At 30.2% G+C, this 14,959-nt stretch overlaps 1 protein-coding gene across 1 annotated transcript in view; it reads left to right on the top strand.

The window, feature by feature from the left end:
* The first annotated feature begins 2,418 nt into the window (after window positions 1-2,418).
* tbc1d22b (TBC1 domain family, member 22B) overlaps window positions 2,419-14,959 on the top strand; it is an 86,203-nt gene continuing 73,662 nt past the window's right edge. Inside the window, exons 1-2 of the mRNA XM_073819869.1 lie at window positions 2,419-2,593; window positions 9,949-10,304. Of these exons, the coding sequence (XP_073675970.1) occupies window positions 2,538-2,593; window positions 9,949-10,304 (412 nt within the window). The 5' untranslated portion in view covers window positions 2,419-2,537. The remainder of the gene's footprint in view (window positions 2,594-9,948; window positions 10,305-14,959) is intronic.

Below are 14,959 nucleotides of genomic sequence, written 5' to 3'. Positions count from 1 at the left end.
CTGTTATGGTAGTGACAATTTTATGGGATAACACCCAAAAAAACAAAGATGTCACAACCGAAACCTCACCAAATGTTTCGGTAGTGACTGTTACGGTAGTGACAATTTTATGGGATTACACCCCCAAAAAAACCAAAGACGTCACAACTGAAACTTCACCAAGAATTTCGGTAGTGACTGTTACGGTAGTGACAATTTTATGGGATAACACCCAAAAAAACAAAGATGTCACAACCGAAACTTCACCAAGTATTTCGGTAGTGACAATTTTATGGGATAGCACCCAAAAAAACAAAGATGTCACAACCGAAACCTCACCAAATGTTTCGGTAGTGACTGTTACGGTAGTGACAATTTTATGGGATTACACCCCCCAAAAAAACCAAAGACGTCACAACTGAAACTTCACCAAGAATTTCGGTAGTGACTGTTATGGTAGTGACAATTTTATGGGATAACACCCAAAAAAACAAAGATGTCACAACCGAAACTTCACCAAGTATTTCGGTAGTGACAGTTTTATGGGATAGCACCCAAAAAAACAAAGATGTCACTACCGAAACCTCACCAAATGTTTCGGTAGTGACTGTTACAGTAGTGACAATTTTATGGGATTACACCCCAAAAAATCCCAAAGATGTCACAACCGAAACTTCACCAAGAATTTCGGTAGTGACTGTTACGGTAGTGACAATTTTATGGGATTACACCCAAAAAAAAAAACAAAGATGTCACAACCGAAACTTCACCAAGTATTTCGGTAGTGACTGTTACGGTAGTGGCAATTTTACGGGATAACACCCAAAAAAACAAAGATGTCACAACCGAAACTTCACCAAGTATTTCGGTAGTGACTGTTACTGTTACTGAAACTTCACCGAATATATAACACTCAGAAAACAAAGATTTTAGATATTTTAATAGTGACATTCTTTAAGTTACACACAGACTTTTCATACTTTTGAACACATTTACCTAAAAATGATAGGGCCTATCTACTTACCATGTAACTATGAGAGAGAGTGACACATAATATTTCCTGTTTCAAACAAATTTCTTTTACATAAAGTTTCATAATTTACAAAGAAATAATAAAATAAATATTTTTAATAATTTATAATAATTTATTTTAATAAACACTGTTTTAAAAACAACAATGCAATAAAATGCAAAAATTATTTTTTAATATATTTTTAATATATTTTATTTTTGAAATTTAGGGGTTAGGGTTTGAGACAGCCACCTCCTAATTGAAAGTACCCACTTAATGATTTTATATAAATTAAATAAAATAAGCTTACTGATATTTTAAATATTATTGTGTTTCAATAGATAATAGAAGGGATTTGAATACTTAACTACTTTTAAAATGTGTTTTTGGTTGTGTGGCAGCAGTTTGCACCAATTCTGTGTTACTGATTTAATTATGTTACTGTTTATTGCCTTTCTGATGAGTGCACAGGCCGAATTTGTGCCAGTTAGAGGGATAAAACTTTAAGAGTTTTCACCATAGTAAAATCACTTAAATGGGACATAATTATGTATTAATATTGAAAGTTGAAATTTTAAGATGATATGAAACATAATGTAGAGTCAGTTTTTGCAAAACATAAGTCTACAAAAATATAATAATAATTCGGCTGATAATAATTTCAGTAAAATATGAATACTGCAGAACTTACAGGCTTCAGTACACTAGAGGAAACTCTTAACTTGCAAGTATTTCACTCAGATCCAAGCAGAGCTCCATAAATTTATGGGTGACTACCTCCATCTAGTGTTCAGATTGGGGAACTGAGAAATGAACTTTTAACTCAATGCATTATAATGCATAATGGTTAAAAAGATAATCACATTCATTTAATGTGGATTTGTGAATTAGCTATTTATTCATCACGACGCTTTGTTGCACTTCTTTTAAACGATGCTAATTAAAATTATTTATGTTACCAAATAGGACGATTTATCATATCTGTATTTGCAGAATAATCATTTGCAATAATGAGAAATACAAACAAATCTCAAAAGAGGGGTGATGTGAAGTTCTGGAAATTTAGTATCAGGATTTTGTGAAACTTTTTGAAATACATACATTAAACACAGATACTAAGCACTGATTATGCAATAATATTTATAGTTCTAGATCTACATTGCACCGTTGTCATCTTTATGTCCCACTGTATACTGTACATTACAGTAAACATGGTTACAAAGAATGTAGGTGTTGAAAAGAACATACACGTCCTCGTCCAATAAAACTCAAACCCTATTGGTCCGCTCCCATGCACCTGTTCGCCATTTCAACCAATCACAGCGCGACCTCACGCACCTCCAAGATGGCGACGTCCATCCAGAACCGCTGTAGGCACATTTTGTGTTGGCAAAATACCCGCAGTAACTAATCAAAACAAAGTAAGACACATGCGGCAATACAACTTATAATATCGTTTTCGCCGTTGGATATCTGCAAATGTCGGTTGACGGCGTGGTGTTCGCTTTCTTGGCTGTTTGAGAATGAAATTGGGCGTCCTCTCGCCATGGCCACCGACAACAGGATTCATTTCTGGAGGAGAAACCCAAAGGTTCAAGGGAGGTAAGTTTAATCATTTATTTCCTGTTTGAAGTAGTTTTAAGTGTGCTTTTGTACTATAAGCTATTTTATATTAATGTATCGACTCTGACCAGCTGTTTTGTTTACTAGACACCATGGGTGTGTGTCAAAGCATAGTGAGCTTTCTATTTTGACAGCATGCTGGTTATCCTTGGCGTGTGTTGCAATTTTGCTCATGTTGTAAAGATCAAAATTAAGATTATTTGCTCATATTATTATGAAACCGCTGTTGTGGTCTCCAGTTGTGGCCATATGGTAGCGAAAGTTCAACATGCTAAACATACTTATGGCTGAAATAGTTTATTGTTACTAATATAAAACTGTGGTAAGTTGAGTTTTAGCTGCTTTTTTAAATTACACTGTGCAACCTCATAATTTATTATAATGTTACAGTATTAATAATAACTGTACTACTGTACTAGCCTATGCAATGTTATCTATGTACTAATCCATGCTTGACATGGTAATTTCAAGTGAAGGAAGTACCAACAACTACCTGCATATGTATTGTTTTGGTTCTTTTCTGAACAGTTTTAATTAAATAAATAAATAAATAAATAAACCTAAAGCAGGCATGTAGGTTGGCCCATTTTGTCCTTGCTGGGCCTTTTGTTTAGTCTGGACTGAGTTTGCTGAGTGTGCTTCATTGCGGGTTGTTTGGATTTTCATGGCCACAGACAGAATCCGTTCATCTGACTGTGCGAATGCAAGCTTGTGATGACTGGACAGTTTCCTGTAGATCAGATTTTATAGTAGGCCTTGCATAATGCAAAAGAGGAACTCTTATGCACTCAGTGTGGAAGATATGCTGTTACTGTGGGTGCACAGCGGTCACAGAAATTCACTTTTTTCTTTCACAGATGATGAAATTGATTGTTAGGGGGATTTTTATTACTTTAATAGGGGAATTTTGATTGTAAACCATGTTAAAATGAAGGGTTTTATCTGTTTTTGTTCGCTAATTTAGTTTTAGTCTTTAAAGACAGCCTGAGTTGTGTTCATGGAAGTTGAGTTTTGAAACCAATAGATTGATTAATTTTGATTATGTTGTTAACTTCACATTTTGGTCTTAAATATTGTTCTTTTTTTTGTAAAGATCTTTTTCCATCTCTTTTACAGGATTAGAGGGGGACTATTCTATTTTCCTTTCTTTTTTGTGTACTGACATTTGCTACCATTCAAAAGCATGGTGTCTTTATCATCTTTCATGTTTTTGAAAAAGATGATTTTCAAGGCTGTTGAAATATTGTCAAGAACAGTTATTATTATTACAGTTTTAGCCTATTTTAAAAGTGTATTTTAAAATATAGCAGCCATTTCAAGTGTCAAATCTTTATATTATGCTGATTTGGTGCTCACTGCTCAATATAATATAATCTGTTATATTTCTAAATAACATTTCAATTTTAAAAACTGTGCATTTTAATTTTAATTAGTGCTGTTTAAATAATTTAAGTGTGTATACTGTGTATATTTATTATGTGTGTGTGTATATAAAGACACACACATACAGTATGTATTTTGAAAATATTTATATTTATTTATTTGAATATAATTTATATTATATATGAATATATTTAATATAAAAACATAAATTTTTTCTTAAATATGTACGTGCATGTTTGTGTATTTATATGTGCATAATAAATATACACAGAATACGCATGTATATTATGTGCACAAACTTTTATTTTGGATGTGATTAATCGCAATTAATTGTTGCCCAGCACTAATATTAATGTTTTATTTTAATATTTTATTGTTAAAATGTAAACATTCAGCTGATGAAACATCTTTCTAAAAAGACATTTCAGCAGACAAAAACTCCATTAAGCAGTTTTTATAGTTTACACAATCTATTACATAATCATTTAATCTATTACACAATTTATTACACCTTTATATAGTGCGTCATATTGTTTAGTTATCCATTGACAAAAAGTCAGTGTTTTTATTTATTTATTTTGTTTGGAAACAATTCTCTCATTTATGAAAGCCCATTTCCGCCACTGAATGAAAACACAAAAAATACTTTTTGTCTCACAATTGCGAGACTTTTTTCCGTAGAATTGCATCATATAAACTCACAGTTCTGACTTTTTTTCTCAGAATTGTGTGATATAATCTCACAATGGTGAGAAATAAAGTCAGAATTGTGAGATATAAATAAAAAGATACATTTTGCAATTCTGACTTTTTTTATTCTCACAATTGTTTTTTGTTCTCAGAATTGTGAGATATAAAGTCCAGCTCTGAGGTAAAAAAATAAGACTGATATATTCACTGAATTGCGAGTTTCTATCACATAATTCAGAGTTTCTCTCTTGCAGTTGCGAGTTTACATTTCACAATTCTCAGAAAAAAGTCAGAATTGCAAGTTTGTGTCATGCAATTCTGAGAAAAAAAGGTCAGAATTTTAAGATAAAAAGTCGCAATAACTAGATGCACCGAAATGAAAATTCTAGGCCAAAGCCGAACAAAATTAAACAAAGGGGCGAAGGCCCATTACCGAACACTTTTTTTTTTTTTTTTTCACATATATTTTGCCAATTTTTTTCACCATTGCATAAATTAAGTAGCCAAAATGTGATTTTTTTTTTTACAGTTTTGTCTTGTTTAAAAAAAAAAAAAAATTAGAAAACAACAATTGAAAAATATTTAACACTGAACATTTTTAACATTCTAGTAGACATTATGGCCTACCAGTTTGTTTTTTAATGTAAAAATAAATGCAGCCTTGCTGAGCGAAGAAGAATATTGTAATAAATGTATTAACAGAGCTGTTGTAATGATGTTATCGTTATTTTTGTCTGTTTTATTTTATTTACAGAACAACAGAAAAACTGCAATGCTAACATTTATGAATGTTGACTTTTGTTTTGGTGGAATTTATGCAGATTTAGCAGATTTGTGAATGATTCTCATCAAACTGTTTCAGCACAGATTTTGCTTGCGTTTTGGACGTTGAACCCTGGCTAACACACTCGTGCAGAGCTGTCAGAATACATACAATTTGTGCTTGTATTAGACAACATAACGTCTGTAGTTCTGTAGTTTATTTACTAATGGACCAGCAACAACTACCCCTTTCTCTTCTCATTGAAGACATGCGATGTGGTTCTAAACGCTCTCTCACTGTCGGTGCTTGTAATGATTTTTTTTTCAGACAGTTTTAAATGCTTCCACACTGCCGACATGTTTGCTGCATTAGTGCATGCCTCTATTTGATTGCGTCATTGTTTGGTATAATTTATTCTGCCTTTTTCACTTATTTGGCTAAACTTGCTATCTCCGGCCTAATAATTTTGGTTGCCGAACATTCGGTGCATCCCTAGCAATAACCGTTTTTTATTTTTTTATTCAGTGGCAGAAACTGGCTTCCATACTCTTTATCAGTCTCTTAAAATTGATATGCAAAAGTTTTACTACAGTTTTCATGGTCTCATACCTAGAAAATTGCTGTATTATGAGCAGAGCACAATGAAGATGATGTTAGAAATGGATGGGATGTGAAAGATGAACAGGTTAAGCCAAAGCAGCCGTTATAGTTTGGGCGTGGTTGTGATTCCAGACTGTTTGGGTTGCTTGTTCAGGTGAATCGGCAGCAGTTGGAAGACGCACAGTGGGTGTGATCCTGCTGTAACGTGAGTGGATGAGAGGTGTGGTCACTTTCCCACCCTTTATCTCATTCAACAGAAGGGGCAGGGCATGCAAAAGTGATACTAGATGCCTCCAGACAACCTTCGGAGTCATCCTAGTCAAAATAACATGGCCTACAGTTTTAGAAAGGCAGACGAAAAGGTGTTCACTCACAGAGCGTGCCTTCATGTTAGTTGATATCTGAATCATAGACTTGTTTAAGTCACTATAATAGCTTGTAAATATAATTCTAAAGGGAAATTGTTAATTACATTGATAGTTTTGTTCCACTGTGTTAGCTTTTGTATGGAGATTATTGTGTGAAAGTCTTCTGTGTGTTTATATAGCAGAAAGAACAGCATGCGTTTAAGATAAGGCTGCCTTCCGGCAAACTGCTGGCATACGCAAACGCACTCCTCGCTCACAGCCCAATATTTAATGCAAATGCGAGCAGCTTGCTTACATATCTGGAAGTCATTTACCTTTTGTTTTCCACTCGCATGAAAATTGATGAGCCGTATTTGAGCTGCATTGTGCTTTTGCCAATTATTCTCTGGTCCCATTTGCACATAATGCATTCAGTATTGTGTTGATTTCAACCAAAAAGGGCCTTGTAAAAGCCATAATGTTAATTCTTCTTTCAACAATATGACCACACCTGTGGTCCTGTGTTGCCCGTAAAAATTCTGCTTAGCACCGCAGTGTTTGCACTTGTCTCACCATTATGCAGGATATTGCACCATAACTCACGATTGCCTTTAATATCGTAGAGATTTATATTTGTATGTTGTGCTAATGTGGGAGACCCAGCAGTGTGCTTGGCTTTTAATTTGAGATGTATTTTTTGCTGTCACCAAGCACTGGCAGGTCTATCCTCCTGTTCAGGTATTTTTTAAAATATCTCTGCATCCCCAGATATTTGTTTTTCGCTGTGTGTTTCTGACTATAGGGCCGGGGGATATATTGAATATTCAGTATATTTGCAGTATACAGATAAGCAGCATTGTGAATGTCACAATAATTTTAATGCAACTTTTATTTGGTTGTTACTTTTTTTCTAAAGGCTATGTTTGGAATGGCATAATGCAATACTATTCTTATGGTTTCTGCAGTATGTATTAGATATTATATATTAGATCATAGTATGCAACTTTTATGGATGCATTGCATACCTAGATGAAAGTGTTTTTTTTTTTTTTTAACCAAACGTCCAAAATATATGGAAGCCTGTTTCTGCCACTGAATAAATAATAATAAAAAAGGTTATTGTGACTTTTTTTTTTATCTCGCAATTCTGACTTTTTGTTTCTTCTCAGAATTGTGATACAAACTTGCAGTTGCGAATTATAAAGTCAGAATATTTTTTTTTAATATTGTGAAATATAAACTTGCAATTGCGAGAAATAGAGTGAGATATTAATTGGCAAATTTTAACTGTGTTAGCTCGCAATTGCGAGTTTATAACTTACAATTGCAAGTTTATATCTTGCAATTCAGACTTTTAATTGTGAGGCAAATCTGTTTTTTCTTGGAAATGCGAGTTTGTAACTCACAATTCTGACTTTTTTTTTCTTGCAATTGTGAGTTTATATTTCAGAATTGTGAGATATAAACTCGCAATTACAAATTATAAAGTCCAGTTTTGAGGGGGAAAAAATGTCTTAATAATCGCAATTGCCTGCTATTCTGAGAAAAAAGTCATAATTGTAAGTTTATATCTCACAATTCTGACTTTATAACTTGCAATTGCAAGTTTATTTCATGCAATTCTGACTTTATAACAATACTTATAAGTTTGTATCAATGAAATTTAGAATTACGAGTTCATGTCTTGCAATTCTGGCATTTTTCTCAGAATTGCGTGATAAACTCACAATTGTGAGAAATAGTCAGAATTGTGAGATATAAACTCAGAATTGTCTAAACAGTGTTTATATGTCACAATTCTGACTTAATCGCGATTGCGTGTTATAAAGTTACAATTGCAAGTCTGAGAAAAAAAGTAAGAATTGTAAGTTTATATCTTGCAATTCTGACTTTATAACTTGCAGTTGCAAGTTTATATCTCACAATTCTGACTTTTTTTTCTCAATTGCAAATTATAAGGTCCAATTTTGACAGGAAAAAAACAGTAATATGTTCTCAGAATTGTGTAAAAAGTGATTATATCTCACAATTCTTAATAATCGCAATTGCATGTTACAATTCTGATTTATTTATCACAAATGCGACTTAGTTTCTCAGAATTAAGTTTATATCTAGCAATCCTAACTTTATAACTTGCAGTTGCGAGTTTATATATAAATGTATATAAAAAAGTCAGAATTGTGAGTTATAAAAAGTCGCAATTACCTTTTTTTTAATTCAGTAGCAGACACAGGCTTCCAAAAAATACAACATGGCACTTTCTGTACATCATCAAGAAGTGTCTTCTGCTCACCAAGCCTGCATTTATTTGTTCCAATGTACAGCAAAAACAGTAAAATATTCTAATATTCTGATTTTTCATTACTTTTTATCAATTCAAAGCATCCTTGCTGATAACTAATAATACTTGTATAATTTCTTTCTTAAAAAAAAAAAAAAAATATATATACTGAAGCTTTTGAATGGGATGGTGTATTATGTTACATTCATCAAAGAATAAAAAAAAGTACTTAACTGTTTTAAATATTGATAATAATAATAATAATAATAATAATAATAATAATAAGAATAAATGTTTCTTGAGCCACAAATCAGCATAATAGAATGGTCTCTGAAGGATCATGTGACACTGAAGACTGGAGTAATGATGCTGAAAATTCAGCTTTGATCACAGGAATAAGTTAAATTTGAAAATATATTCAAATAGAAAGCAGTTATTTTAAATAGTAAAATATTTCAAAACTTTACTGTTTTTGCTGTACTTTGGATCAAATAAATGCAGGCTTGGTGGGCAGAAGAGACCTCTTTAAAAACATTAAAAATCTACACTGGTAGTGTATGTAATGTAATGTTCTGTCTAAAATTGTTGCACGGGTTAAATTATGTGCAACGTATTCTGTCATGATCACAGCTGTGTAAAAAAAGAAATATTTTGATAGCATCTCTTATATAAAGTTTTGTTATACTTTTATAGTGCCTTTTATCTCACTCTAAAGGTTGATGTTCCCAGTCAACCTTTCATTTCATGGAAAAGTGGCCAGGAGTGGCCTTAGAATTTTACCTTTTTATTCCATAGAAGTAAAGTCATGTGGTTTTGGAACAGCATAGGATTTGTAAATATGTAAATATTGAGATGCATATCAGATATTGTCATATGATAAGGCTGAATATATTAAGGATCACTCAGTCATGTTTCTGACTCTCTTTAAAGCACACATCAGCTTTTGTTTCTCTTAGCTTACAGCCAGTATATGGAGCACAGCACCCTCCTCTGGACCCACGGAGACACCGTCCGTAAGTGCAGCTCCTCGCTGTCAACTGCCTGCGTGCAAATCAGCCATTTTTTTTTTCAGTTATTTGTGCCTTTTCATTCATTTTCTCTGCCTTTCCGTTGTGGTCTGAATCCATCTGAACATGTTTGAGTGCATAATCCTTTTGCAACTTTTTTTTGTTGTTGTTTACTTGTTTTGCATTATCCTTTCTAACTGTAACCAGTTCATATGTTATATAGTGTGTGCAATTTCAAAAACTCTTTATTTGTTTCCCTACAGATTAAAAGACACTCCGAAGCCCAGCAGTGTAAACACCAAATCCAAAAAACCTTCCTCTTTCCATGAATTTGCTCGGAGCACCAATGATGCATGGGACATTGATGATGAAGAGGATGACGGCATGTTTAGTCTTAAACAGCCCTCATCTTCACCTGTCCAATCACGATCTATGCCTCAAACGCCCTTCCTCAAATTCATCAAAGCCCCAGAGGATACAGAGCCAATGCCCCACCCACTGGACCGGCAGGAACCAATCAGCACAAACCCCGATCAAGATCAACTGGATGTCGAAAGCGGACCAGCCAATGGCAGGGTGGTAAAGTCCTGTAGCGACGCCCAACTGAATGTTAATGCAGGTATGATGGTAGCTCTTGTTTTAACCTGCATCATTGTAAGGAGCTGTAAAATGTGTATGAAATCTAGGTGTATCAGATGTGGGTTCTTTCAACCCAACAAAGTATAAACTTTTTGGAATAGGGGTTGAAAAAATAAGCAACATTTTGGCCGTGCCTAACCTTTAAAGAAGGCGAGCCTGAGTTTATTATCCTCATCGTAATTATTAAAAAAGACAAAAAGTTGCATTTAAATTTGTGTTGCTCATGTTTCAGGAATGAGACCATGGGAAGAGTCATTCTTGTCAGCAAAAAAATTTTTGTTTTTGTCTATGTGACTCAACACTGATCATGGGTAAAAAATATGGCATAATTGAAAAAAAATTGTTGTCCAAATTGTTGCATTTTAAATTTGTTTCTCTGAGACTTTTGGTATTTGACTGAAATAAATAAAATGAACTAAAATTAATTAATATGACATGACAAAATATTGACTAAATTTAAAGGATATTTTGATTAAAAAAAAGATTAAGTAAAAAAAAAAAAGTTAGAATTAACACTGATCATGGGTAAAAAAAGTCATAATTAAAAAAAGAGACTTATTTATTGTCTAAATTGTTGCATTTAAGTTAGTGTTTATTGAGACTTAATACCTAAAATAATAAAAAAATAATAAAATGAACTAAAATGAATTAATATGACATGACAGAATATTGACTAAATTTAAAAGATATTTGGATTGAGAAAAAAGTAAGATTGAACTCTGATTATGGGTAAAATAAAGTATCATAATAAAAAAAAGAAACTTATTTATTGTCTAAATTGATGCATTTAAATTTGTGTTGCTCATGTTTCATTAATGAGACTTAATTCTTAAAAAAATCAAATCAAATTAACTAAAATTAATATGACATGACAAAATATTGACTAAATTTAAAGGATATTTGGATTAAAGAGAAAAAAGGTTAAGTAAAAAACTGCTTTTAAAAAATAATAATTAATTAGTATGACATGACAAAATATTAACAAAATTTAAAGGATATTTTGATTAAAAAAAAAGATTAATTAAAAATTAAAAAGTAAAGATGAACACTGATCAATGGTAAAAAAAAAGTGTCATAATTAAAAAAGAGACATATTTATTGTCTAAATTGTTGCATTTAAATTTGTTTTGCTGATGTTTCATTAATAAGACTTTAGGTATTTAACTGAAATATCTAAAAATTAAATTGACTAAAATTCCAATTAAAATTCCAATTACGAAATAAGGATATTTTGATTTGAAAAAAGATTAAGTAAAAAAAGAAGTAAGAATTAACACTGATCATGGGTAAAAAAAGTGTCATAATTAAAAAAGAAACGCATTTATTGTCTAAATGGTTGCATTTAAATTAGTGTTGCTCATGTTTCGTTATTGAGACTTAATATCTAAAAAAAATTAAATGGATTAAAATTAATATGACATGACAAAATATTGACTAAATTGGATTAAAGAGAAAAAAAGGGTAAGTAAAAACTGCTTTTAAAAAATGAAAATTAATATGACATGACAAAATATTAACTAAATTTAAAGGATATTTTTATTAAAAAGTTTAGAAAATTTAAAAAGTAAAAATTAACAAAAAAAAAATAGACAAAATTATTTATTGTCTAAACTGTTGCATTTAAATTTGTGTTGCTCATGTTTCATTAATGAACTTTAGGTATTTGACAGATTTGACTTTTTTTTAAATCAAGGTGTATCAGATGTGGGTTTTTTCCGCCTACCTTTAATCTGAAAGTCATGTCATATAATTCCTGTCTGTCATATGGCTGGTACAGTTTTATGAATGAATTTTTGACTGTCCAATCACAGATTGGTTGAAAGTAGATTCTTCCAACCAAAGAAAGTATTAACTTTTTGAAATAGGGGTTGAAAAAATGTGTAACATTTTGGCTGTGTCTGACCTTTGAAGAATGCCAGCTTGAGTTTATTATCCTCATCATAATTGGGGGAAAAAAGACAAATTATTGCATTTAAATTTGTGTTGCTCATGTTTCAGGAATGAGACAATGGAAAGAGTCATTCGTGTCAGGAAAATAAATTTTTATTATTGTCTATTTGACTCCAGACTGATCATGGGTAAAATATGTCATAATTGGAACAAAAAAGACTTGTTTATTGTCCAAATTTGTGTTGCTCTGAGACTTTAGGTATTTGACTGAAATACCTAAAAATATATAAATAAAATGAACTAAAATTAATTGATATGACATGACAAAATATTTGATATTTAAAGGATATTTTGATTAAAAAAGATTAAGTAAAAAAAAGTAAGAATTAACACTGATCATTGGTAAAAAAAAAAAAAGTCATAATTTAAAAAAAGGACTTATTAAACACTAATTTAAATGCAACAATTTAGACAATAAATAAGACGTAATACCTAAAAAAAAAAAAATCAAATGAATTAAAATTAATTAATATGACATGACAAAATATTGACTAAATTTAAAGGATATTTGGATTAAAGAAAAGGTTAAGTAAAAACAGCTTAAAAATAATTAATATGAAATTTAAAGAATATTTTGATTTAACAAAAGATTAATTAAAAATGTAAAAAGTAAGAATTAACACTGATCATGGGTAAAAAATTGAAATCATAATTGAAAAAAAGACATTTATTGTCTAAATTGTTGCATTTAATAAGACTTTAGGTATTTGACTGAAATACCTAAATAATTAAATACAATGGACTAAAATTAATTAATATGACATGACAAAATATTGACAAAATTTAAAGAATATTTGGATTAAAAAGTTTAAGTAAAAAAACTGCTGTTAATAAATAAATTATTAATATGACATGACAGAATATTAACTAAATTTAAAGGATATTTTAATTTTTAAAAAAGTTTATAAAAAATTAACACTGATCTTGGGTGAAAAAGTGTGTTGTAATTGAAAAAAAGAGATTTATTTATTGTCTAAATTATTGCATTTAAATGTGTGTTGCTCATGTTTCATTAATGAGACGTTAGGTATTTGACTGAAATGCCTAATAAAAAAAAGTAATAAATTGGACTAAAATGAATTATTATGACATAGGAAAACATAGACTTAATTTAAAGGATGTTTGAAATAAAAAGAAAAAAGATTAAGTAAAAAAAAAACTGTAAAACAAAAAATCAATACTATTCATGGGTTAAAAAAGTGTCATAATTTAAAAAAAGACTTATTTATTGTCCAAATTGTTGCATTTTAAATTTGTGTTGCTCTGAGACTTTAGGTATTTGACTGAAATACCTAAATAAATAAATAAAATGGACTAAAATAATTAATGACATGACATGACAAAATATTGACTAATTTAAAGGATATTTTGATTGAAAATAGATTGAGTAATAAAAGAAGTAAGAATAAACACTGATCATGGGTAAAAAAAAAAGTGTCATAATTAAAAAAGAGACGTATTTATTGTATAAATTGTTGCATTTAAATTAGTGTTGCTTATGTTTCATTAATGAGACTTAATACCTATAAAAATTACATCAAATGGACTAAAATTAATGAAAATGACATGACTAAATTTAGAGGATATTTGGATTAAAGAGAAAAAAAGGTTAAGTAAAAAAATGCTTAAATAATAATATGACATATTATGAAAATGAAAAGTAAAAATGAACACTGATCATGGGTAAAAAAAAAAGTGTCATAGTTGAAAAAAAAAACGTAGGCCTACAGTACAGACCAAAAGTTTGGACACACCTTCTCATTCTGTTTATTAAAGTTTTTACTCTACGTTTGTGCAATTTTCAGTGGGTTAGTGATATTTTTTAAATATATATAAATTAATAAATAAATATTTTTTAAATGGGTTCATACAAAAATTGCTTTTTTCTGTAAAATTCACTTTATAAAAGACCCATATTTCTAACTTTAATTCATGGGGATAACATGAATAATTTCACATGGTTTAGTGTAAGATTTTTGCCCATCTTTTGGAAAATCCAGTTTTAAAAGTAAAAAAAAAACTACAAATAACTTTTACCAGTAGGTGGCTGCAGAGCTCCGCTATTTGCCCACCTGAAAGATATTTTTTCACAAGTTTTTTTTTTTCAGTTGAATTCATATCTACAGTACAGACCAAAAGTTTGGACACACCTGAATGACAAGGTGTGTCCAAACATTTGGTCTGTACTGTATTTATAGTCTAAATTGTTGCATTTAAATGTGTTGCCCATGTTTCATTAAAGAGACTTTAGGTATTTGTTAGGAATACCTAAATAAAAAATAAATAAATAAAATGGACTAAAATGAATTGATATGACATGACAAAAATATTAACTAAATTTAAAGGATGTTTGAAATGAAAAGAAAAAAAAATTAAGTAAAAAAACTGTAAAAAAAAAACAATTATAATAAATAATAATAAAAATAAAAAGTAAAAATTAACACTGATCATGGGGAAAAAAAGTGTCATAATTGGAAAAAAAGACTGATTTATTGTCTAAATTTATTTGATTGAAATACCTAAATAAATAAAAAAATGGACTAAAATTAATTAGTATGCCATGGGAAAATATTAACTAAATTTAAAGGATATTTAAAAAAAAAAAAAAAAAAAAAAAAAAAAAAAAAAAAAAATATATATATATATATATATATATATATATATTATATATATATATATATATAT

The sequence above is a fragment of the Garra rufa genome, chromosome 15 (assembly GCF_049309525.1).
Source record: "Garra rufa chromosome 15, GarRuf1.0, whole genome shotgun sequence".
NCBI classification, from domain to species: domain Eukaryota; kingdom Metazoa; phylum Chordata; class Actinopteri; order Cypriniformes; family Cyprinidae; genus Garra; species Garra rufa.
This window is presented reverse-complemented; position numbering and strand designations above follow the sequence as displayed.